The sequence below is a fragment of the Spinacia oleracea genome, chromosome 6, assembly GCF_020520425.1.
Source record: "Spinacia oleracea cultivar Varoflay chromosome 6, BTI_SOV_V1, whole genome shotgun sequence".
Classification (NCBI taxonomy): Eukaryota; Viridiplantae; Streptophyta; class Magnoliopsida; order Caryophyllales; family Amaranthaceae; genus Spinacia; species Spinacia oleracea.
In genome coordinates, this window is record NC_079492.1 from 128,266,113 (window position 1) to 128,292,905 (window position 26,793).

General features: G+C 36.9%; 2 protein-coding genes across 2 annotated transcripts; one reads left to right on the forward strand and one right to left on the reverse strand.

Moving 5' to 3' along the window:
- The first annotated feature begins 2,036 nt into the window (after positions 1–2,036).
- LOC110788224 (uncharacterized) lies at positions 2,037–7,776 on the forward strand. Its single transcript, XM_021992861.2, has 3 exons — positions 2,037–2,936; positions 3,242–3,491; positions 7,328–7,776. Exons 1-3 carry the CDS (start codon positions 2,152–2,154, stop codon positions 7,517–7,519), a joined length of 1,227 nt encoding a protein of 408 aa, XP_021848553.1. The 5' UTR covers positions 2,037–2,151; the 3' UTR covers positions 7,520–7,776.
- Positions 7,777–8,446: 670 nt separating this feature from the next.
- On the reverse strand, positions 8,447–20,795 carry LOC110788214 (probable inactive histone-lysine N-methyltransferase SUVR2). Its single transcript, XM_021992853.2, has 11 exons — positions 20,639–20,795; positions 20,336–20,394; positions 19,386–19,569; positions 19,254–19,295; positions 18,711–19,152; positions 15,596–16,689; positions 15,029–15,288; positions 13,407–13,473; positions 13,258–13,308; positions 9,988–10,084; positions 8,447–8,948 (listed from the first exon to the last, which is right to left on the reverse strand). The coding sequence occupies exons 3-11, from the start codon at positions 19,566–19,568 to the stop codon at positions 8,920–8,922; spliced, it is 2,265 nt and encodes a 754-aa protein (XP_021848545.1). The 5' UTR covers position 19,569; positions 20,336–20,394; positions 20,639–20,795; the 3' UTR covers positions 8,447–8,919.
- Between the last annotated feature and the right edge of the window lie 5,998 nt (positions 20,796–26,793).

Consider the following 26,793-nt stretch of genomic DNA (forward strand, 5'->3'; position numbering starts at 1 on the left):
TTAAGAGACAAACACATCTCGGTTGATACTTTTAATAAATCAAAGTTTGGTGTATATATTGATATTTATGAACAATGATACTTTTACGATGTTAGATACTCCTTACTTTATACAAAATAATTAAAATGTTGCAATTCTAACGTTGGTGCCTAAGTCAAAATGTCATGTTGAAATAAAGTAACGTATTGTTAATCGTTTCAATATTTTCTTTTTTATTGATCTTCTAACCGAGTTTCCATATTCGTTGACTAAATGTCTAAACAATAATACTACGCACGTAGTAATATTCTCATTGCAATCATTTTGAAGATTGATGTTTTTGTTTTCTCAATATATTTGGTCTCTGACATGCTAAACCATACTCCTATCAAAGATAAACGTAATGTTCACCAACTAAAATTATAGCAAGGGAAGTAGGGATCGTATCCACGGAGAAACAATGTTCTTTCTACTACTAATCAACTAGTCTAGACTATTGGTAACAAAGGAATAGGGTTGGGTTATAAATTAATACTAAAGAAATAATTAAATCGGAATATAACAATATTAAGAGAATATAGGGCAACGGTTCACCACAAATGCAGATCATGATTGGACAACGGACCACAACAATCAACCAATAACCATAACTAGGAAAACATGCATCTCTCAAATCTTATGAATTCCTTAGGAAATTACAACTAGCAGGCTCTCGCTATGTACTAGAAACAATTCCTATCTAATAGCCACAGATCAAGAACATCAGATTTATACCTCTCGGCGCATAATCTAAGATTCATCAAATTTAATCAAAATAGTCCGGCCGAACAGAATTGACGAACAATGGAAACAGCTATAGAAATTATAATCAAAAATCAATAATTTAATCCAATCCAATCCCAATAATACATTTATGGATCCCCTAAACCCTAGAAATTAAACTACTCACTCATATTAACAATAAACAAAATAATCAATACTATTGAAAACATGATTAAAACAAAATAATAAAGCAAGGTAAGAATTAATACCTAAATGAAGAACGTAAGAATGAATGAAAAATTAAAGCTTTTAATTGAAATAACAAAAACTAAGTGTTGATAATTTTGAGAGCATAAAATAACTAATGCAAAATAAACTAAGTATTCAAAACTAGGAAATAAGATGTCTACTAAAAATATGAGGCTTAATATTTATAGTTTACCCAAAATACAACTCAAAATCGGAAATAAAACTCGCGAAAAAGCGCTGGAGGTTGGCGTCTCCCTATGGGGCAGACGGCCGCCCGATCGGGCATTCTTCTCAACAAACAGGTCGATCGGGCGAATTTCCGCCCGATCGGGCGGATGAGAAATGCTCCATACATCTTCCAGGATGCCGGATCAGGCGAAGCCCTCCCCATCGGGCGCGCGTTGAAACTGGCAGATGTCTTTTTCTTCGCCCGATTTTCTCATTTCGCCCTCCAATCATAGGGCGATTTGCAAAATGCATCGTCCTTCACTCAAAGCACAAAGTCTAACTCTCGAGGCTCAAACATAGACATCCTAGGGTTCCCAAGGGTCGACCATAATCATCCCGAACCTACTCGGGATCTGTGTAGTGGCCTATATCATCGCGAAACAAGCCTAAAAAGGCTAATTTCTCATCAAACAGTCCTGAAACTCAAGACACACTTACAACACACATTAGTACTAAAAACGGCTCCTAAGAGCTCATTTGACGCAGAAAAGTACTAAGGGACGGGGGTAAAAACTCTATATAAAATATACATATCAATCTCGTCCGAAATTTCTGCTTTAGTCTAGGAACTATTAATATTAGTTGATGACACGTGGTATTTCAACATTAAAGCAAATAAAGGTAATCTGAATTTAATAAGTTTTTCATAACTCTTTAATCTTTATACTTGTCTTTATAATTGTATATTTTTTATTTCATATTACGAATATGATTTATCATCCAAATTTATCAATTCTTAATATTCAATTTACAATAGACCGTGCATATCTCATTTCTCATCACTTTACTTTCATTGATCTTTGCCATCCTTTTAACGGAGTACATTTGTCTACTTGTTTTAGCATTTCATCTCAAAAGAAGTCAAAGTGATTCAATCAATGTTCAAAGAGTCAAACCAAAAACCCCAATTGAACACCGAAAAATCTCACCACCATGTCCACTTCTTTCCTCCAATCTCCACCATTCCTCACCACCAAAAAATTCACAACCAGTAAAACCGTCGATCCCAAACATCTCCGCCGAAGTCTCCGCCCTATAAACTCCCTCAACAGCCCCAAAACACCAAACCCCACTACCTCAAACAATGTCCAAAACCTCCTCACCACCCTCACTAAACTCTTATGGTCCAAAACCCTCCCACCCCAACTCCTCATCTCCACCGTCCGTTCCGTCTGGACCACCACGTGGCTTATTATGATGTCCCAGCTCGCCCCTTCTGACCCCACTGGCAGTTACTCCAGACCCACCTCCCAATTTCGCGCCAATGTTAACCAACTTTCCCGCCATAACCTAACTACTCTCCATCTCTACGTGGGTCTTCCTTGCCCTTGGGCGCATAGGACCCTCATTGTTAGGGCACTTAAGGGCCTTGAGCAGGTCATTCCAGTGTCGGTAGCCTCGCCTGGTGTCGATGGGTTGTGGGTGTTTGATGGGGTGATGGGGACTGATGATAATGCTAATGGGTGTAGGACTTTGAAGGAGGTTTATAAGCTTAGGAAAGATGGGTATGATGGGAGGTCTACTGCGCCTATGTTGTGGGATGTGGAAAAGAAGGAGGTTGTGTGTAACGAGAGTTATGACATTATCCAATTGCTCAATTCTGGGTTTAATAAATTGGCCGATAATCCTGGTTTGGATCTCGAACCTCCCTCTTTGAAGGGAAGGATTGAAGAGTGGAATCGCGTTATTTATCCTTATGTGAACAATGGGGTCTATAGGTAATCATCTATCTATGCCTTGAACTTATATATATGGTGCAGGATTGGTTTAGGGTTTACTAGTTATTGATTAATTTTTACTCATTGTTGAATTATGGGGTTTGTTGGTGATTGTCTACTGGTGTATTTATATTAATTTGAAGTAGAATTGGCTTACTAATTGCTATTCTCTTCTTAGGTTGACCAATCAATCAATATAGTGATCAATATTCAATAGTGGCATTGTTTTTTAATTGGTATGTGGCTATGTGCTGTGAGTAGATAAAATGTGTAATAATATTTGCATGATTTATTTTATGGGTTAGATGTGGGTTTGCTCAAACTCAAGAGGCTTATGATGCGGCAGTGAGTGACTTGTTTGGCACACTAGACACGTTGGATGATCATTTGGAGAGTTCCCGATACCTTTGTGGAGATTTATTGACAATCGCTGATGTCTGCTTGTTCACTACCTTAATAAGATTTGATCTTGTTTATAATGTTATGTTCAAATGCACAAAGAAGAAGATAGTGGAATATACCAATCTTCATGCATATATGCGAGACATTTATCAGGTAGCATTACACTTCTCTTGGTCATTATTCATCAATTCTTGTTATGCTTTTTGAATTGTGGTATTCATAATTGGCAAAGGTGAAACATAGTCTGCACAGACACCACATTTATTACCAACAGATTAGCCTTTCTTGATGCATTTTAGTATAGGTCGGACCTATACAGTGAGACTTACAAATAATTGTGTTCTTTGTCACTTCTTTGTATATGACTTTGAACAGAATTTTGGAATAGCAGTATTTTTTTTTCCAATACTGTGTAACACACAAGACCAGCTCTTTTCTGAACAAACTTAGTCATTGATACGATTCCTTCAAATGAGAAATGGAGTTTCTGTTGATACAGACTGCAGACATAAATTACTGTCCTGATTTTTACTATTTAAGTGAAACTTCTCTTCTGCAATAAGATAAATGAAAGTGATAAAGCTGACAGTTGAACGTAATATGACTAAACTTCTGATTTTGTAAGATAAGAGTATCAGTGTAAACTTTTGGCAATACACGGGGACTTGTCCTGTATTGTTTTCCAGCAACTTTAGAGGTGAAAGGTTCATTAATTGTGTGGAGATCAGAGTGCTTGATTCAGTTCTAAGGGTAGGGGTAGTATAATTTTCAGGACAATATCAAGTTCTAAGGTTCATTAAGGTTCATTAAGGTTCATTTTCAGGACAATATCAAGTTTGAGCAGCCGGTAATGCAATGAAATGTTCTAAGGGTAGGGGTATTATAATTTAGTTAGTGATATCTTCCCTTGTTCATCTTCATTAATTTTGTCCAGCTACGTCAGTTCATAGAAAATCAACACCTTTCATTTAGTGGAGACATGCATGTGAGAGAGAATTCAGAGCTTGGACTCCTCCAGATAGCTGACTAGTTTGTCTGTTGATTCTGTATTCCCTTCATAAAAACCTATCCATGTTCTCAACAGCCAGAAACTAATTTTTTTGTTCCACTCTCCCTCTTCTCTTAGGTTCTGATGTTAGAGTTTTTCCATGTTATCTTTATTAATTCGTCTCTTCAGTTTTTACTTACTGGAGAATGGTCTTTGAAAAGTAGCTGGGATGACCTTGCCACATCTTAAGTTGAATAGAGTTGCAAGAATCGGTCCAAATAGTTTACTTATGGCATGAAATTTCCCCTGATTTCCCTTTGGGGTAGTATATCTTATATGTCATCAAATATACTCTAGGGTGTGACGATAGTATTTTGGCGCCATAGCATGAGCTTAGGCTCTTTCGCCATGTTTCAGCAAAGTGTGTGAGTCTTGGTTGAGCAGGCTTAGTGGTAGGAGAAGCCTAATAATCGAAACAATGAAGCAAAGTATACCCACAGAATACAGCCACCTCGGCCCACTTATGCTCACATGACTTGGCACGACAAGGAGCTCAAAAGAAGCAGGGCAAGTTTCTAATGACAGGCATTGCCACCCTGGGTAGCCGTGCTGAAGTGCATTGTTTTCCACCACATGTCACATCTGTCATTAACTCATCATGCATATCTAACCTTGATTTTACTTGCAGTGGTTTAGGTAAATCATTCAGTGCTAAAATTGCTGTGCTGGTTTGGTTGGCATAAAAAACATAGGAAGTAACCTCCTATCTTCAGTTATGCAGGGCATAGTTTTTCACCACATGCCACATCTGTCATCATGCAAATCTAACCTTGATTTTACTTGTAGTGGTTTAGGTTAAATCGTTCAGTGCTAAAATTTATGTGCTTGTTCGGTTGGCATAAAACACATAGGAAGTGGAAAACTTGTGAGCTGTTTGGTCTACACAAACACAGGAACGGAAGTTCCGGTTTCCACAAATTGGAGGAATTTGCTAACCCAGTCCCTTTAGGTTATTGGAACTTCCCGTTGGAAGTTTTACTTTCCTTTATCGGCCAAACAACCATTTTCATTTTGTAGGAAATAGAACGTACTACATAGGAAAAACAGCTTCTGAGGATGTATTACTTCCTATTTTCAACCAAACGTCACTTTTCCTTCCGACCTTCCAGCACGGGGCAGGCACCACTAAGTATTGGTTAGCTTCGTAGTACCTCTCTATAAAAATGCTGTAAGAGAAAGACATCAGTAGCTTGTTGATAAATACTGAATGAAATTATTCTCTCCTCTCTGTGACTGTATTTGGGAACTTTGTGAGCTGTCCACTCTGCTTCTACAAACTTGATCAGTGCTTGATTATTGCAGTTAACATTTACACAATCTTTGAACAGGAGGAAACGGAGAGAAAGGGAGGGGAATAAGCTCCCCTTGTCTGGGTGAAAGGTTAGGGGAAGGAAAGGGAGGGAGAGGGAGGGATCCATTTCCCCTCCCTATTTAATAAACACCATCCCTCCAAAATTGGAGACATTTGAAGGGAAAATGAAGCTCACCATCCTCCTCCCTTTCCTTTTCTTCCCCTTCCCTCCCCTTCCTTTCCTTCTACCTTACTATCCAAACACACCATTAGATTGTGATTTCTTTGTGCTCAATTACATAGTTATATTTCTACTTAGAACCCAAACAATGGAAAGCTCTTCCCTTCTCTAGTTCTCTTGCTCTACCTTCCTTACGGTCCTGAACTTTTGTCTAATCACCTTAAATAGGTAATCAAGCTGTAAGAATATTATTTGCATTTGTAAGATTCAAGTGGTTAAATCCTTCAACAGACTCGCATACATAATATCCTGAATCTAGTTTATTACCGAGCCATGGCTAGAAACTTTCTTAGCTGTCTATTTCCAAATTGGTATTGATTTTTGTTTTCTCATTTTCGGACTATTTAACATTCTTGTTGCTAGAGCATGGTATGTTTGCACCAGTCACCCAATGGCTTAGCAGTCATGTCCTCTGTGGCTCAGTGAGACACCAGAACATCAAGTAGTGATTATGTGATATAATGATGCATGGCTAAAGCTCAGTTTTCATAAGCAAGTGAAGAATACCTGAACCCCTAATATATGTATATATCCTAAGAGATAAGAGCTATGTTGCATGAAAACAGAAATGGGAGTGACAGCGTAGAAATGAGGATTGCAAAAACATAATTTTTTAAACAATAATAAGAAATGTGGAAACACAAAAACTGAAATGGTAAATCAATATTTGCTTTGAAATACAATATTCTTTGGTCAATAACACAATCATATAAAATAAGAAGTATAGAGTTAGTATGGGTTTATTTTAAATATCAGTTGAAAGTAAAGGCCGTGTTGGGATGATAACGATCCATTAGAAAAAAAGAACTTGCTGATCTTCTAAAGGAACAGCTTCTCTCGAGATTCTTTGAGTTTCCGAGTTGAACTTCACGAGGGTTCGCATATATGTTAATGGATGAGAACCTACTTGCAAGAAAGAAATCTGGTGGAGTGTGTGATGTCAAATTTTCAAGACATGCACCATTCCATCCCATGATCTGTCTGCTACTGCATCTCTTTAGGAGTTAGACATTCAATGCACCAAGACATGAACATTTCATCAGAACCAACAATCTGCTTCACAATTCTCTTCAAAACCACGTATAGAACACACATTTACTTGAACTTTGTTTAATTAATAAGGATATTTTGGGCTTGCCTCAGCTGTGCCAACAATAAAGTCGTAATGTTCCTTTTCTGTGACATAATGTGACAAACATGAGTATTGGTAATACTTTGTCTAAGGAACTTTAAAAGTAAAGCTGTAGTGGTTTCCCTAAAGAAGCAGAGGATCACATTGGTCATTTTTTGTTCTTTCTAAAGTTCTTACTTTTTGCTAAACTGGGTGGTTCTTGAACATAATTGCCTATTTCTGTATGTTGATAAGCACATACTGATAACTGATGTTTATGTGAATACATTGTGCACAGATTCCAAAGGTTGCTGAAACCTGCAATTTGAAAGCTATGATGGATGGGTACTACAATTACCTGTTTCCACTGAATCCAGGCAATATCCGACCTATCATGCCATCTGGTTGTGAGCACGAAGCTCTCTTCAGACCGCACAATAGGGAGTCATTATCATCAGCTGATGAAAACTTGCATGCCACTATATGTTGATTGATCAGTGTGTGTAAAGTGTGAGTATACTAAATGTAGATGACGGAGCTTGTTTTTCTATTCTACCATATTATATTTATGGTGTTATTGTGCATAAAGCAGGAACATAAATGTGTACAGTTTCATTTTTACTCTGCCCTCCTTGAGCTATTGTGTAATGACCTACCATATAGACTTCTCAAGGAAAGCAAATTTTTGTGTGAATCAGAGACTTGCTAAACTTTATGAGCAAAGCCATGTTAGTTTTGGGTCAAGCACTTCATATGAGATATTTTTGTTACTCTTTAGCCACTCGTTGAGTTCGAGTTGGAATTGAAAATTTGAATTGTGTACAATATGAAGGCAATTTTCTGTCAATGTTTTTGGTCTACTGAGACAGAAACCTTGAACTAATACCTAAAAGTTTTGTAGCAACCTTGTTAACATTTAGGCTATGGTCTGTTCACTTTATTTCCACTTATTTTAGGAGAAATAAGTTCATAAGTTCAGATAAGTTCAGATAAGATAAGTTCAGGAAAAATAAGTGTTGACCAAGTACAATTTATAACTAAAATAAGTTTTGATAAGTTCTAATAAGTTCAGATAAGATAAGTTTAGGAAAAAGAAGTGAAAATCAGGTGAATATAACGCATTAGGTATCAATATGATAACGTAGATGTCAACTAGCTTAGCAAGTAAAGTCTTGAGAGACCTGAGATCAAATCTCTTTTCAAGGATGTTCATTTTTTCACCATGTACGCTATCATTTGACAATTGGTTGGCCACTTTAGAGAAAAACCCATTATCTTTTTGGGGCAAGAGAAAAACCCTAATAGCCGTGTTATTTCAAAAATCCTGTCATATGCCATTACTATTTCAAGAAAGGTAACAATCTTTTCGGAGCATCGTGAAAGAAGCTTGTAAACAAAGAGAGTACAAAAAAGAAGCTTCAAAACCAGCCACTAGAATCTGGATAGGCTTGATTAGAATTGAGTACTTAATACAACCCGGCCCTATCAAAACAACATTTCCCATCATCCTGTAACCCAACTTTCGAGAAAAACAACAGTTTCTACCAGAAGAAATTAACATGGGCCAGAATGGAGACTCTTTCAAGTCTTACAGTAAATTACAATTTGCTTAAAGAAAGCATAGAATTTAACTTGAAGATTCTTCTGCAACTATTGAAGAGTGCATTTTCTAGTCACAATCCAAAATGCTTTTGGGAATGTATACCCACTGTACATGAAGACAAGCACACTGCTCTGCGCGGCTGCACTAGATATTCACTTGTCCTAAATATTACTATCTAAACACTAGGTAAGTCGCAGAACAGCAAAAACCAGTCTCGTTTGATAAAGTATTAGTAACAAAAGACGTCACAAGCTAACGAGCTTCCTCCTCGGTCATTACACATGCTTTCATTGTAAAGTTAAGGTAGACCTAGATCCTGCACATAAGGAAATATTAGAATTTTAAAAAATAAGCATAGCAACATCGATTATGAGACTCAACAACGACAATGTTCATGAATGAGCAAGATATAACCACATTAACTAAAAGGAGAGGCAATATGAAAGATCCGACAACTGCCTGTTGTTCTCATGGATCAAGTCCTATGAAGCAAATGTTCAAAGCAAGGATGACCTCAATTAAATCTGGTGACAATAGCATGCCATGATTATGATTGTCCAAAATGCATCAATAAAACTACTCATATAAATTGCATAAGCGAACACAAGGGGAAAGATTCATGTTATGCCTATTTCAAAACCATAGGTGTGACATGTAATGAATCATGACCACTGCTACAAAGCTTTCACCGTTAGGAACAGTTCATCAAGTCCAAAATTTTGTTAATGTTAAGCAAGCACCTTCGAGTCTAAAAAACATAACATGAGGAGTCCAGTATCAAATGTACCATAGGTGCTTATATTCTAAATATTTCTAGTAAGTGGTATTACCATACATCCGTTCAAGACCAGTAAACAGAAAGAAATTACAAATAATTCAAATGACTAATTTAATGTCAGGTGAAAAGATTGCTACTTATAATTAGGCACTAAGTGAAGACAACGCATACTTAAGTTTTATACAAGTACATATCAGAGAAAGCTTCTCAAAGGGTCAAAGACTCAAAGCCAAAGAAATATTGGTATTACGAGAAATCAAATTCATTCATTATCATTATCATTATCATTACCCCATTGCCTCAAAGAGGCTCCCGCAAGAAGCGGGGTAAGGGGGGGTCGGACGTACGCAACCTTACCCCTGCAATTGCAGAGAGGTTGTTTCCAATTGACCCAAAAGCGATAATGGGACAACAACGGGACGACCATCTTCTACTTCATGGAAAGGAAGCGAAGAGGTATTAAGAGCCATTTTGATTTAGTCCATCACATCCCACAGCCAAAAGAACAAATGAATATTTGGCTCCATCGGAAATGGACAGAAAATCAAATTGCACCAGGAAAAAAATATGTACTTACTGCTGGACCGTTTCATGTTGCGGCAAAAGTTGCTGCCACAAAGACACCGGAATGCTTTGTTATGATGCTCACCATCATCAAAATCAACACCATAATCCTGTGGACACATTAGCAATGAGTGCTTATGAGACAAAAAGCTACAGTAATTATAAAGCTTATAGACATTGACAGACAACATGCAAAGAGGGAAAAGGGACCTAAATATGCTAATAATTTCAACTTAACTGCAGATCCCTGAATTTAGAATAGCTGAAACATACAGAACAGGAGTATACATACAAACCCTTCACGACTTTCTGCATCACTGGAACTATGATGATCAAGCTTTACGAGATCATGACTAACATGCTCACAACCATATACAACAAACTGATCTCAGTACAACGCATGTATGCAACAAATATGAGAGGATGAGACACTTCATACTTTCGGGTCTACTATCTCCAATCTGAACAAAGATGCATTAAATGAGGTTGATGAAGTATACTATTATAGGTCGCACGCATCACATACGTCTTCACTAGGAATAAAGACAGCCATTTAGCTTTGTCATGCATCTAATGGAGTCAATTATGACTTTTTGCGGTCTCCAAGACAAAACATATTCCGGGTGGACTTTATACAGTATCCAATACCATCCTTTCTTATAAATCAATGTCAGTACATATTATCAAAATATTTTGCTGAAGGACTTTTGAAGATGAATCTCGCAATAACTTTTACATTACACATCAATAAATCCGCAAAAAATTGAAAGGTCGAGTGATTTCTGATAAAATTATCAATAAGCAAGATATATATGGAACAGGGTTACAGGGGTACATTGAATTTCAATCACCAGTGTCGCTATGATCTAACTCCCATCTCCTTTAAGTTAAAAGTAACTGTCGTATATCCTTAGTAGAACTGGTGATAAAAAAAGCCGAGGCTTGCATAAGGCATGTGACATTTCCCTACAAGTTTTCAATTTTCACATTTCAGCTCCTATACCCTTACTTGAGCAAAGGTTGAACCACCTAAACTCTGAGTTGCTATCTTTCTCTCTTTGCACTTTGACCACATAAATGTCATTATTTTAACGGATTTTTCATGAAATGCCCCTGAGGTTTGCGTTAATGCACCAAATACCCCTAATGTTTCCAGAATGCACCAAATACCCCTGAGGTTTAAAACAATAACACAAAATACCCTTAATGAGCATTTTCCGTCCATTCTGTTAACTTTTCCGTTAACTTAACTCTAATTTTTTTTTTCTATTTCCCTTTTCTTTCTTCTCTTCCTTTCTCTTTCTTTTTCTTTATTCTTTCCTCTTCCCATGGAAGTCTCTCTCCTCTTCTTCACCATTACCATTATATGAGAATCACCCCCACCACCACCACCACCCTCTTCCACTATTCACCATTGAAATTGCTTCTTCATAGAGGCCCAATTATCAACCTCATCAGCCCTCGAAATCTCATCTTTTCTGTCTCCTATCATCATCGAACCCACGACGTTGGTTTCTCCGACATTGGCTTCTCCGATAAGCTCTAGGTGTTTGTTCTGGCGGAGGTCGCGGTGGCTGGATTTTCTCTCTCCTTCTTGAAGTCTCGATCTCCCAGCCGTGAATACGCAATCCTCGCCGCCCATCGGTCAAAGCTTCTCCGCCGGCGGATTTGATCTCTTTCTCGTCGATCTCCACCTCCATTGCTATTTCTGTTCCCGGTGTGATTTGGGGAAGAACTGTGACTTTCAAGTCCTCTCCTTCTTCTTGTTCGGCTGCCCAAGAGTCGACACCACCCCAAGGATTCGGTGACCCAAGAATCGACACCACCCCCAACGCCCAAGAGCCACCATCTCCTTCAAATCTACAGACTATGTTTTGGTGATTGGGTAATATCAATTAAATCGTTTATGAGGGATTTGGAGAGTTGGGTATTATTTGAATTCAATTGATTTCAGAAGAATTGGGGAAAAATCACAACATCAATCAATAATAATCTGAAGAGGATTATAAAAGCTTTAGAATTTTGAAGATGAAGAACAACTTCCATGGATGTGAGAGAAATTAAGAGTGAAGGCCAAGGGAAAGGAGGAGAGAAAAGGGCAGCCATGGTGCTGCTGCCGTTGAAGATCCAAAGAAAAGAGGAAAAGGGAATTGGGTTTTTTTTAAAAAATAATAGTAGTTAATTTTTTTGGGGTTTAAAAAATATAATTAAGGGTTAATATTAGGATTAGTAGAGATAATGGTTGAGTAAGGACAAAAAAATAAATTCACGATAACGGAGACTTAACGGAATGGACGGAAAATGCTCATTAAGGGTATTTTGTGTTATTGTTTTAAACCTCAGGGGTATTTGGTGCATTCTGGAAACATTAGGGGTATTTGGTGCATTAACGCAAACCTCAGGGGCATTTCATGAAAAATCCGTTATTTTAATTGTTGTTGGGTTAATCTTAATGTGTATTTTCAAAATATCAACTTTTTATAATTTTTTCTAATATAAAATTAAAGTAATTAATAGTCAAAGTTGTTTCATTGGAAAGCATGAAAGTCAAAATGGTGCATATATTGAAAAGGAGAAATACATACTTCCTCCATTTTTTAATAATTGCACCATCTTGGTTTTAGCACTATTCACATATTCTTATATAGTTATTTTTTGTGATTTATATGCAAGGAAAAATATATTCATGTGGGATCTTGTTAGATTCGTCTCGAAATATACTTTCAAATTATCAAAATTTTATAATTTTTCAAAATATATAATGAGAGATATTAGTGGTTAAAATAGTGCATTGGCAAGCGTGAAATCCCAGATGGTGCAATTAAAAAAAATGGAGGAAGTATATGAGAGCACAAATTTAGTTTATGCTGGCTCAGTATATTGAAGGAGTAACAATTTATTGTGTCATCATAATTTTCTCACATAAATGCATGACATGCAGAGGAGCACCACAAGCTAATATCACTGCCCCACTAAATCTGTACCCAAATGGTAAGTGGATCATGCCATGTTATCCAAAGACCATGCACGTTAAGGTAACCTATAAATACTTTCTATTTTAAGTCATCAAACAAATGTGTCAAAATTGAAAATGGAACCCAAATGGCATCAATTAAATGCTGTAAGATGCAACAGTGATCTCATGATAACTAGCCCAAAAGCTTCTACTTCTGCTTAAAGAAATGGTGTCAATACAAGTCATCATAATAACTAGCCAAACCAGCCATTTTGAACTAAAGAAACCAGTACTGTCCAAATGAAACCCAGCCTATAATATCCTTACCCATGTCAATTCTTCAAAAGCACTAATTTTTCTCGTTGTAAACAGTGCAACCTGTACAACAGCAAAATGTTTTGTGAATTATTGGGTTCCGCAAATGAAAATAGAATAAGAAGCATCAGTATGCAACGGAATTCTCAAGAGTTACATACATGATAGTAGTGGTGATTAGGGGTCTCCACTTCAACTGGGATCTCAATTAAGTTTGCATCTGAACATCTACAACAAACATGAATAAACAAATACCAAATATAAGGAGTTATGGAAACATACAAGGCATGTACTCAAATGTTGAAGTACAGTAATTAACTTATCAGACATTCTGCAACAGCACAAATTCTACCTTGAATAACTACTACTAGAAAATCTTAAGATTGACTCCGCAAAATTTCCTGCTGATTTCCCATAAATAACTTTAATATCTTGATCCTGACACTGTTAGCTAAGTCACTACTCACTAATCAATGCGCTCTAGATACACAGGTCATATACCCATCCACTTCATGTGAGTCATGACAAACTTACTACATGATCAAGCTTCAAATGTTGGCTTACACGAACAAATTATTTATAGTTTTATACTCAAAAGAAATACAAATTCCTATATGATACTAACAACTCAGAATTATAAAAGTTTGCATTTTCTACACAATTAGTATTGAGTTTCTTAACCACCTTTCTCACATGATGCCAGCCATTTGTCCAAACTGCCAATCAGGAGGTGAATACGAGGTGGTTAAATCAGAAACACTAGCTCGTGCTACAGTTGTTGTTCATTTAACAACACAGGCACCAACATAACCCAGACATAGCAGCTTAGAAGTAGACTTCAATGGTTAATTAATGTCATCAAAGTTCCAGACCTGGAACCTTTTAACACAAGGTTGACCACAAAAAGTCTAGATATGAGCCTCCACTTGCCAGTGAAGAAATTCAAAGACCACCGGTGTAATTATTTCTTATCTATATTTTAGAAGTGGTTGTTCGCGGAAGTTGACAAGCACAGATGGCAGTTGGGGTATGCCGGATAGCAAGTGGTGAACTTGTGGACGTTAGAGCAGTTTGGTAGCAGGGAGGGAGAAAGAGTCTACTCAAACATTTCAAACAAATATTTATATTTCTTTTAGATAGATTAATGGGGTAATCGGTTGATATTATCACCACTAAAGAGAAGGAAATAAATCATGACCCCGTAGAAAGTAATTGGGGTATTTAAAACCCATAGCTGTCATAGATCCCAAATTTCCTATCTTCACTCCCGTGCTTTCCTTTTTCAACCAAACACTAAAATTTGGGTGATTCCAAAGTCCAAACCCAATAACACCTCTTCAAACATATATGAGACCTTGAAATACAAACTGCACAATCATTTCATTGCTGAACAAAAACAAACAACCTCAAATGGGTTCCTAACCAGTCATGCAAAGAATAGCTCAAAATGTTAGTTTAACGAGCCTCAAAACAGAAAATGACAATAAGAGAAGATAAGAAATATAGACCCAACCATAAAGAACTACAAAAACATACGCAGATTCTATCTAAATAGACTCTAGAACATTTGTGCAAGTCATAACAGCACCTTAGTTACCCCGTTTCCTTGTCCTACCATTAATACTCCGTATTAACAAACAAACATCAAATGAATATCTACTTTGGATTAGAAAACATGACAACTCCCTATTGAAAAATAAGAGGAAGAAGCACAAACAAATTAAGAACAATGAGTTGAGATGACATTAACCCATCACACCAAGTTATTGCGCTCGGAAAATACCTATGATTGATGAACCTTGCAACATTTCCATACACTGTGGCATCCAAACAGAGAATCTCAGCTTCTTTTAACGCTCTTGTACCCCATTCTGTATCAAGAAGCACTGCATATGAATGTTTGTCATTGCTTTCTCTCAAATTCCTCTCATGGAGTTCTGAACTAGTCAAAACTTCTCCAACATATTCACAAACAAAACTCCCTTTCGGCAGATCTTCCAGTGTCCTTAAACCCCAACCTTTCCCTTCTCCAGTCCAGAACACCTAGACACGAGCTCTCAAAATTAATGAAACTTAAGAAAATATAACACCAAAACATCTGGTAAAATGGGAACCATGCTTAACAAGTAAACCTTCCATCCCAGAAAGTTGGCAACACTTTATATTGTTAGCTGTCCCAAAATATTGTTAAAAATTAAATTGGTCATAAGGAAATATTGTATATATAAGCAGTTAATAAAGCAATATATTTCCTTTTTCTGGTACTTTCAAAGTGTCCACAACTTTATTGACAGGTGTATTCACAAAGGCATGGTTAAGCGCTATCTAGAAAGAAAGGGAAAATATTCACCTGCAACTCATGGCTTATGCCATGTTGTACAACTCGATTTCCACAGTTCTTGTTGCAGTCACACTTAGTCCAACATTCTTTAATGAATGTGCGTTTCAAGTGACCTTTGCAAGGATCGGGATCCTCATTCTTCAACCGCTCAAGTGGACACTCTTTACAATACACAAGGTAGTCTTTCTCAGGGTTCTGGACCATTGAAATGCACTTGTCCAAAAACTCTTCCGTCACTAGACCATCTGACGTGTATGAGGACTCCCCTCCACCACGTCTAGCACAGTTGCATAATGGGGACAACGCTGAGCAGTCACCAACGCAAGATTGGCAACAATCTTGGTCACCAATTTGAGCAAGAGAAAAATTAATATCAGCCTTATGTGCGACAACATTTTGGGTAATATAATGAAACAATGGTAAAGAATCACAATCTGATTTTTCTAGTGAAACTTTAACTGTTTCCATGCCCCTTGTGATGTCACTTGTAACATCAAGAATTTGCATAGAACTGGGGTTGAGCTGCTGCTGCTGCTGGACAACTACCAAGCTTTTCGTATTCAAGTCTGCAACAATAGAATCCTTTTCAACAGATTGATCATCAGACTGCACACATGCTGGTTCACTATTGGAAGCTGATGTTGGATTGGTGTCCATAACCACAACCATGTTATCAGCCCTTTCTTGATGCACGCCATCAACTTTTGTACCCAGCTTCCCAGCATATTCGCAGAATTCCTCCATTACTTTAATAACAGAAAATTCTGGATCCATGATTTTGTACTTTGTTAGACAGTTATCATTGACTTTCTTCAATACTGCTTGTAAATCTGGAAAACAGAAACCATTTGCTTCCGGACGAGGGTTGCAGCTCAAAGATAACTTCACCTCTCCCAGAGATGAAGCTGCGATGTCTATGTTAGCTGGACTTTTCTTGGAAACATCAGCTTCCTGGATTTGGTTCTCTTCAGAACTTGGTGATGCCAGTGTTTCCAGACCTTTATCAACACCGTTTATAGATTTTGAGACCTCCGGATGCACGCATTCTGCCTGGCTCCCAGCTGGGTTAGTGGAGTTTGAAGGAACTTCCTTCTGCGTTCGGTCTACCAAAAGAAATCACAGTAAATCAGAATCCAAATAAAAGACAAAAAGAACTTTAAAAACATAATACACAACCCAAAGCACTTGTTAGTAACACTATTGCCAGAAACTACAGAAGGAAGACCTAACTTGAGGTGCATTTATTTTGAGTTATGCACCAAATATGGCCATTCATGTGCATGTAATTCTTACAAGTCATAGCATATGTATTAGTAACTGATATTTACAAGGGGGGGTGGGGGGGATCTGACCAAATTGATCTCAACCGCCAATGGTAAAACACGATGAATCTAGGAGTAAACAAGAACCTAAATATCTATAAGTAACTGTCACTTACTGTTGTGTAGAGTGTTAGTAGAAGTCCATTGCAGATATAAAATAGGGATAGAGTCACAGAACACAAGGCAGACAGCAAAAGACCCACTGAAAAACTCCTCTCAAAACTGTCTCCAGATAACTGGTAAGAGAATCTTACACATAAGTAAACAAAGTTAATGTTATGCTCAATTTCTCAAATAAAGTGTTGAATATCAAACACTAAAGTCATACTTACAGCTCTAATAGGCTTTATGGCCTGCTTGGTAACCGGTAACAAAAGATGGGAATTGGACTATCTAAGTGTGATTTGGCAAGAAAGTAACATCATAATAACCATGTAATGCAATCTCATAAAAACGTGATTTCTTCATAAATTTTCATTCCCGCCCAATACCACCTCCTAAATGGTAATGGATGGTAATAAAAAATTATGAAGACAAAGAGACAGTTTGGGTTTAACTAGCATTACCATCATACCATTGGGAACGGATATTAATTTTCTTTACAAATTTCTTCCCATGAACCCCATTTATTATCGGCTACCAAACAGGTCATTAAAGTTTAAACAATCAAGGACTGACCGCATTTTCAACAATCAAGGAATGACCTCATTTTCATCAAAGCATCGCCTTGTTACCCATGATCTCGTATTAGCACTTTATGTATATAAATCATATCCAAGAGCCTTCACGTCTCCAACTACTAAATCATGTTGATTCATATTCTATGATCATTTTCAAAAAATATCTCCTTCGTTATGGCATACCCTCTCCAGTCTCCACCCTTTACGTTCCCCAGGCACTTAGCATAAACTACATGAAAGGCAAGAAATTTCCAGAGGGTATGACCTCACAAAAATCTTCAGTCCACTCTTCATTGACAAGGAAAAATCTTGGCAACTGTACTTAATCATCATATGTGAGGAAAAGTAGGGGGAGGTAAAATCTTTCACGTTGCAATTTTTATTTTATTTTAAAAACAATAAATTACATAATTACATAGTAATTCACATTGCAAAAAAACTCAACGAGATAATGGATGACTGTAGCATACTTCAACTAAAAAGCCAAGCACTTAAGAGAAGATCTTTCTGAAACAACAAAAGACATGGGGATGCTGAAGATAATGTACAGCTTAAGAAGATCATTTTGTGTTCGACTAAAACAAGGTGTATGATGTACATTTAAAACAGAAACAAACTTGTGTAAATCCCACAAATGGTATGCTGTAGGACAACTAGACAGGTAATTGGCAACATTACTGCTACTGCATACACAGTATGCACACTGGCAACTATGACATCCATATAGTATTGTAATTCTAAATGTTTTACTGAGTCCAATAAGTCCTCAGATTTGAACACCCAGTTTAGTTTCCTTGGAAAGTATATGATAGATGACAAGGCAACTTTATACATCCACAGAAAGAAATTAAATAAAAAAAAGATGTATGTTATTTCAATTAGAGTACACATTACTTCGTAAAGGTGTAGCAACTGTAACCTTAACACTATATGTTTCCATTTCCCACTGAAAAAATATTAACCTAAGCCATAAATGGTAGCAGACTAGTGGTGTTATTCATGAAAAAAGAGTAGCTAAACTCTCAGCACCTGAGACCATGAGAGCACATATAGTCGGAAAATACATGTAAGCAATGAGTTGCAATTAAACTAGTATAATGAAGCAAGAGCATAAGCATATACCTGGACGGACTACAGCGAGAGGCTCAAGTGACACCATGTCATCAGTAAACGGCTCATCTTTGGGTATTATCAGGGTAGGCTGCTTTTGCCTAGGAGTAACACCTGGCTCCTTGATCTGCAGTGCTTGAGATGTCCGTTCAGGTGCAGTTCTTTTATCTTTCTGACAGACTTGAGGCGAAACAGGTTGTTTCCCCTTGTTTCGTGTAAACACAACAGGCTGAGGTGGTCCTGTCAAAGGTCGGACTTGTTGACTGGGAGAAGCTTCAGGCTCCCCAGGCTCCGGTTTAGGTGTCTTCAATGCACAAGCAGATGAGGGGCTATGTTGGCCATGAGACGGTGCAGCTTGACCTTGGTGTTTTAAGCGCAACCTTTTCAGTGGCCTCTCGGGCTCGTCCTGCACCTCATCCTGCATCTGAGCTGCTTCCTCAAAAACCTCCCCTTGCTAATCAAATATAGTAAAAGAGTGCAATTTCAAGATATTTTCACAAAGAAAATTCTGCAGAAACACTATGTATATGACAGCATAAGTTACCAATTACATACATCAACGTTCCCTGGTATCTTCTTTTTCTCTTTCTCTGCAGCCTAACACACCAAAACAAGATAAAAACATATTAACCTATGCAAACTACTTGATAGAACTAGAATGTTTAAAGGAAGAAACAGGATAAAGACCTCCGAATCTTCATACTCAAATATAGTATCTGCCAGGACTCTATAATTTTCTTCTTCAATCAGATCCCAATTCTTCTCAAATAATGTTAGTAGCTTTTTCAGAGCAGGTTTCGTTTTTTCTTCTGGAATGCCAATATCCTTCATCGCTTTAAAAGCTGCCTTAACTTTTTGACTTGGCGCCATGCTGAATAATAATTACAAAAACCAAATTAAATTTAAACAAATATGAACAGAATTGCAAAATTGTTAGCAAAATTTCGAGCTTACAAGAGAACAAACACTATAGAACTAGCAGATGCATGAATAGAAATAACCATAAGAGCTGAGCTGTTTTAACCATTCAACATTTGAAAATGAAAATGTTCAAATTCAGCTAATTTCCGAAACCCAAGTGAAACATCATTATTCATCTGCCCTAACACGTGATATTTTTCCAGTTGGGCACAAAGACACTAAAGAAGCAAGCAATAACCATGTAGCCAATGCAAATCAAACTTTCAAGCTTACAAAATACGGGGTAAAAGACACTCTCTCCATTCCTACATTAAATACTCCCTTCATCCACACAAGATTTTCCGGTATCCTTTCTTGGATGCGGACAAAAAATAATTCAGTTGCCTTCAGATTTTGATCTATACTATTTCTTGAAACATGATAACAAAGTCTATACTTAAAGTACACTTATGAATATATTCTCAAACAAAAATAACACAATATTCATTCGGTATTAACAATCATTTTACTCCGTTCATAAACCAATAGTCAAAGGGAAAGATAATTTAGGATAAAGGAAACAGTTTAACAAATCAACCCCAAAAGACGAACACGAAATTTACACCATCTGTAAACAAACCCACATGCCAGGAAATGCTGGAAAATTCAAGGGTCCATTTCCGAAGTCAACCAATTGAGGAAAGAGACCGAAAATGAGAAAGAAAAGATGTCGATACCTTTTGTTCTTCTTTAAAATTTTCAATTCTGGGGAGGGATTTCAGACCACCAACAAAACCTGCAACAATTACCAAAAAATAAATTGAAACGTTTAAACAAAATACCAAAATGAGAACCGAAAATGACGATTTTGACTCAAGAAATTAGTGTATGTTCTCAGCATGCAAGAAATTCAAACCATAAAAACCCCCAAATTTAAGCTCAAAATGTCGGAGAATCATCCCACCAAAACGAATCGTAGCACGAAAAGGAAGAAATTGGATAAATTAAGGTCAGTAGATAACAAAGAACGAGGATATTACCAGCATTTGGGGAGCAGAAGTTGAGATTTTGGAGGAGAGAGACTGGGAGTAGTACTGTAGTAGTATAGTGAAGTGTGTCAGTGCGAGAGAGGGTTTTTGAGTTTTGAGAAAAATAGAGCAACAGTGAAGAAAGGAAAGAGAGGGAAATTGAAAAGATACCCATGGTAAGAGATCTAATCTTAGACCCGATCATTATGAGTCCGGTGTATTGGTCCGGACCTAAAAATAGCGGGTTTTGAGCAGAAAATTTAGGCCTGTTTTCGGGGCCAACCTGACTTGACACGATTTTCAAATATTTTGGGTCAAGTTTTGGACAACTCGAAGTTGGAGTTTTAGTTATAAATTCGCCCGATTTGAAAATAGCTCGACACATCCTCTATTTTTTGGCCAAAAATATCGCTTTTTGTATAAAAAAATTTGGCCTGAAGTCTTGGCTCGGGCATAATTTTTTTCATGGCCCGACCCACCTTTTATCAAGTCTATTTAATCTTATTTGCACTGGTATTTTTTTATGGCTCTCGGCTCCAGGCCCGACCCTAGGAGGTAGGCGAGGGGTGCGACCGCCTGGGGCCCAAGGGGGAAAGGGGCCCAAAATAATAGGTTGTCCAATAAAATAGTATAAGTACTCTGTAATAAACAACACATCAAATACACATCCTTGTCTCATGCCCTCATTGGTAGAAAGTAGGTGTTAAAGCTTTGATACATACCATAGATCTAGTGTTTGATTCCCCTCACTGTCTTTATTATTTTGTTTATTCGTTCCCTCATTATTTTTGTACTGTAATTTTTTATTTAAATTTATTTTTTAGCAACTAATTTTCTCATTTATAATACTTTGTACATATAGTGTCTCGAATATTTAAACCCTTTATTTGTATTAGCTCTGTCCTTTAATCCTTTACAAAATAATTAAGTTTTACGTTGAGTTTATGTACGTAGTATATGACTTTTAGTACTCAGTTTTAATTGATGTAACTATATGTGGGCGAAAAAAATGCTTATTTGATGGATTATGGGTCTATAAGATTTTAAAATAGATATCAAATTTTAATGATGACAAAATTAACTGATTCTTTTATATGCTCAAAATGAAACTTTATTTTTTTTTTAAATAAAAATCTCTTTATGCATATTAATTATCTTGTAATTAAGTAAGTATTTATTTTATTGAAATATTTCAAGAGATCGACTAGAGCAAGATTTTGAATTCTAGGATCCTGCAAATGAGATTTTAATAATTTTTTAATGATTTGAATTCAATAATACTTCCTCCGTTCCGGAAATATCACACCATTTGTTTTTTACATTATTCACACTACAACTTTGACCATTTTTTGTGATTCGTATGTAAGAAAATTTTAGTCATGTGGGGTCATGTTATATTCGTATCGATATCTATTTTCTAAATATTAATTTTTTATAATTTTTACTTGCACACCATTTGAGATATTAAGAGTCAAAGTAATGACTAGAGAAGTAAAAGTCAACCATGGTGCGATATTTCCGGAACGGAGGAAGTATAATGGATTTAACAAAAAAAATTATGATATTATTTCAGTTAAAGACGTATCATTTCGAAAAGGGCCCTTATCCCTTATTTCGCCTAGGGCCCTCAAAATGTCAGGACCGGGGCTGCTCGGCTCCGTACATTTCATTGATTTTGGGTGAGAGTTGAGGAGTAGGGTGAATAGAGAAAAACATTGTTTAGGTGTGAATAAATGAAAAGCGAGCCATCTGTCTCTCGGTCAATTTATTGGAACCAAGGAAGAGAAAGTTGAATGTAAGAATGTGTTATCAACAAATATGATAACAGACGAGGTAGGCAGTATGTGAGTGTAAGATTGGGTTGTCAACGAACAGGATAACATGCGAGGTAGGCGTTCTATGAATGAAAGAATGTGTTATCAACAAACAAGATAGCAAGGGGTTCAAGAGTTGTGACAATTGCAATGTTTCTTCTCTCTCCTCCTCAAATTGGTAGTAGCTCATGCATGAGTCATGTTAGGGTGGATCGAGTAATACCTAACTATCTAAGAAGCTAAGATATGAGATATAATCTTATCTGCATTAGTGTCGTTTATGATTCTACACATTTCTTTGATTGTGAGGGAGGATAGATGAGTAGACTGAAGTAACAAAAACATTTAGGCGTGAAGGAGTTGAAAATCGAGCGACTACCTCTCGATCTATTTATTAGACCCCGTGAAGAAATTATTTAGTTAAGAGTTCTCGTTGCAATGATTGTGTTACGACAAGCAACATACCGAGTAGGGGTTTCCTTATTCATCTCCAACTTCCCCGCTTGGAAGTTGGAATGTATGCTTATTGTATTGTTCCCTAAAGAGAAGGTGAGCACTATGCACTCATGTTCGTCTGTTATCTCTTTTGCGAAAGATGAGACGTTAGTCCTTTATAGGTTTTGAACATATTTACTATATTTACCTTGTGTGATCCTGATATTGGTTGGTCAGACCTCAATATTAAAGCCTTCGCAATATGATATTTGAATAATGTTTCGAAAAAACAATTATTACGTTTATTGAGTTCAAAAGATTCGCTATTAGATTTTCGAACTATCCCAACAAAAAAAGAAAGTGGTAGCTAAAGTATGAAGAGAATCATTACTCCTACAATGATATTTTTAGGAAATTCCACGTAGGATCCTTGATTGTTTGTATATTTTTATGTATATTTATAGAAGAAATTTGCATGAAATGGTTAGGGTAGTAATCGCTTAGACCTTACTTATCAAAAGGAAGAAAACAAGAAAACTTGTCGAATACATGCGTTTAAAAATATGATTTTGATGTAATGTTGAATTTCCAAATGTCATTTTGAGGTGCTACCGCTTCTTCCAACAATGGGAATTCAGAGCCTAAAATATATTTAAGACATGTTTGTCATGAGATCGCCTTTATGATCTTAAATGATTGCTCTTGTCACTGCAGATTTATCGCAAATGATCCATCAAATATAACATTTGTCTTGGACATTGTTGGACTAAATATTGGGACAATCAAATAGTTTGTAATATAAATAGAGGCGTATGCCAACAATATTGGGACAATCAAATAATATTCCCCATAATTTAACATGGTATCAAGAGTTTAGGGAGATCCTAGGGACCGTCTGTAACACCCTAATAATTTCTTACTTTTATAAAACCATTTTCGAACTTAAAATAAAGGAATTACTAAAGTATTACCGCCACCGTGATAACGGCTAAGGCTAGTAGCAAAATAACGCAGCGAAAATAACTAACTTTCAAAACAATAAATAATAGGTAATGGTCTTACCACAAGTTGGAACCATAACGGCCCAAACCAAAATACATTAAAACAAATCAATTAACTAAACTTGAAATAGTTATAGTCTAGACTAAATAAATAAATAAATAGAGCTTAAAACATTACAAGTAAGTAAACTCTCTCATTCAACCCTTGAAAGATTAATTGGCCTGTAAGTCACCTCTAAAAACCTGTTTATTAAAATTCTACTCCACAACAATACAAGTGCAAATGATGGATCATTATAAGGTCATTATGGCAAAGACCATGACTAAAACACAAAGCACGTAATCAACAAAAAGTTGAGTACAACAAGCTAGAATGAAATCCTAAAACTATCATGCTTCATTCCAACAATAATAATTGAAACACATGCAAAATCCAACTAATAAAAAAATTAATCATGAAGACAAGACTCGACTCATGACTCAAGAAACGACTCTTGACTCATAGATTAATAAGAATAAGCGTCGAACGAGCCTAAAAGAATATCCATTACGGAAGAGTGTTGGGAGCCCACCAAACACCAAAAGAAATATCCATTACGGAATTATCCATTACGGAGGAAAGTGTGAGGGGGGTCGAAAAAGCACGAAGCTAATGCGTGACCTTGTCCCTCGTGGGTGTGAGGTTTCTTTTTGTCAAATCAAGTGTAATCGGATTTCCTGTGAGTTTACACCCAATTGACTAGTAATATAGGAGTCGCCATTCAGTTTTTAACGACAATGAGAAAAACTGACAAAACCCGGTTATCGTGACATAAAGGGAGTGCAATTATGTTTGACCACAACGGCCGTAGGTTCCCTTGTGATCCCTGGTGTGGGGATCTCTCAACATACACCCGCAAGGTAGAGATTGAGGGTTCAGGGGACTGTAACTACCGAGAGGAGTACTCGCTCTTCGATAACTCCAGAGGCAGGATATCCTTACTAGCTCAGCATAAATAATTGAAGGGACATGTGTTAACTATTAAACTAATTTGAGTTGATTTTAACAATATGCAACATATAGTACTAGATCGAGCGCGATTATCTGATTTAGATTGTATTAAGGGACCTGGCATGATAATCCAATTTCCCAAAAATATCATATTTATTAGGCGTGATAGAACAATCAGATTTAGTTAGTTTAACAGTTCACAAAAAGGGCGAGGAAAGCAATTAAATCATGGAAAAGGGACACATTACGACGCACCCTTGAGAGGTGCGTCACGGTTCTCAGAAAACTAACCACTTTGACTTTGCTATTTCTCCTTTTTATTTAACGAATCTCAAATTATGGGACGGGATACGTTCTGTTCGATTTATGGATCGATTGCGACAGAACGCGTGATCAGTTTTGCAGCGTGAGGCTTAGGCTTAGGGGTTTAGAGTCAATACTCAGAATAATAATTATGTGTTGTGTCCTTTTTTCACGTCGAACTTGGGCTATATTTATAGAAAAGAGTTCGTGGAAAGATAGAATTGTAGAGCTCTAATCCAAGAACAATTAGGAGAGAACACGTCCCAGGTATTTTCGGCGCCCAGGGCTGGGCGCCGAATATTTCGGCGCCCAGAGCCAGGCGTTGAAAATAGGATCTGGGCAATTTCAGCGCCCGGGGCTGGGCGTTGAAATTTATGTTTTGGCCGTTTCTTTGTCAGATTCGGACTCTTAGAATCCGGAGCGTATGAGACTTAATCGAGTCTTTTAGTGCGTATTAATTTTATGACGGAATGCGTCTGGGCCCGTTACGAACTCTAGGCTCGTTAGGATTTCAATCAATACGTGACTCTTATTTTCGAATCGTATTAGGAATAAGATTCTCTCGCAATTTCTATCTCATTTAGGATTTATGTTGGAGTGCAACACCTAATTCTGACATGTTTCTATCTTTTATGACTTGCCACTTTTAACAACTACCCATTACGGCAGTTACTATTTTTAGCAGGTTTCCATAAATAGCAAGTTTCTATAAATAGCAGGTTTCGGGTGAAATGAAAAGGGGAATTGAGATTCGTTATTTTACAGGAGATGCATTGTCAAGTGGAGATTTATGTTCTCATCGTCGAACCTTCCCTTTCGGGAATGGGGACAAAAGTAGGTGTCTACAGAAAGTAACCTTGTCGGACCGTACCGACGGAATTCCAGCGCATAAAAAGAATGAAACAACGTCTTGTATCATTCGTAGGAGTACATCCCCTTGGCAAGATACTCCCCCATAGCTCATACTCAAGGTATATACGTTCTAAGAGGTTTGAAGCTTATTCAGATTGTATTTTATGTTTATTAATATTTTATTTGAAAAGCCGACTCAAGACACGATCAAGTAAGACATTCAATAGACGAACAATCAAACAATACTTCTTTTAGAATCATTAGGACTTGTGATCAATACATTCAAGACTCATATGGAATTACTCCAGGGTCCCTCTCAACAAAGTGTTGAGTCCACGACATGCCAGTTAACATGCGGGTTGTGCACTAAGCACAAAAGTTCCTAATTTATTTCACCTAGACTCACTAATGTATACCCTCCACGGTCGACGCACGCGCAGTTACGAAATAGTGTAACATGACACGAATGTACTTGACTCATAAAATGCTAGACATTACTTACAATAGCATAAATCATTCCTTGCATGCGAATAAACCATACATGCATAAACATACTTGGACAACATGCATGCTTATTATTCAACAAACATAACCAATCATAACATGTTTTCTCATATACTCAAACATGGCTCCAATAATCCAAGTAAACATGAATCACAACATGTAATCATCACATGTGATCATATGAATTTAAGTTGGTCGCCCTAGGCTTGTACGTTCCTTGAATATCTAAGAAAAGGGGCCACTTTGTGATTCAATCCTTTAATTTCG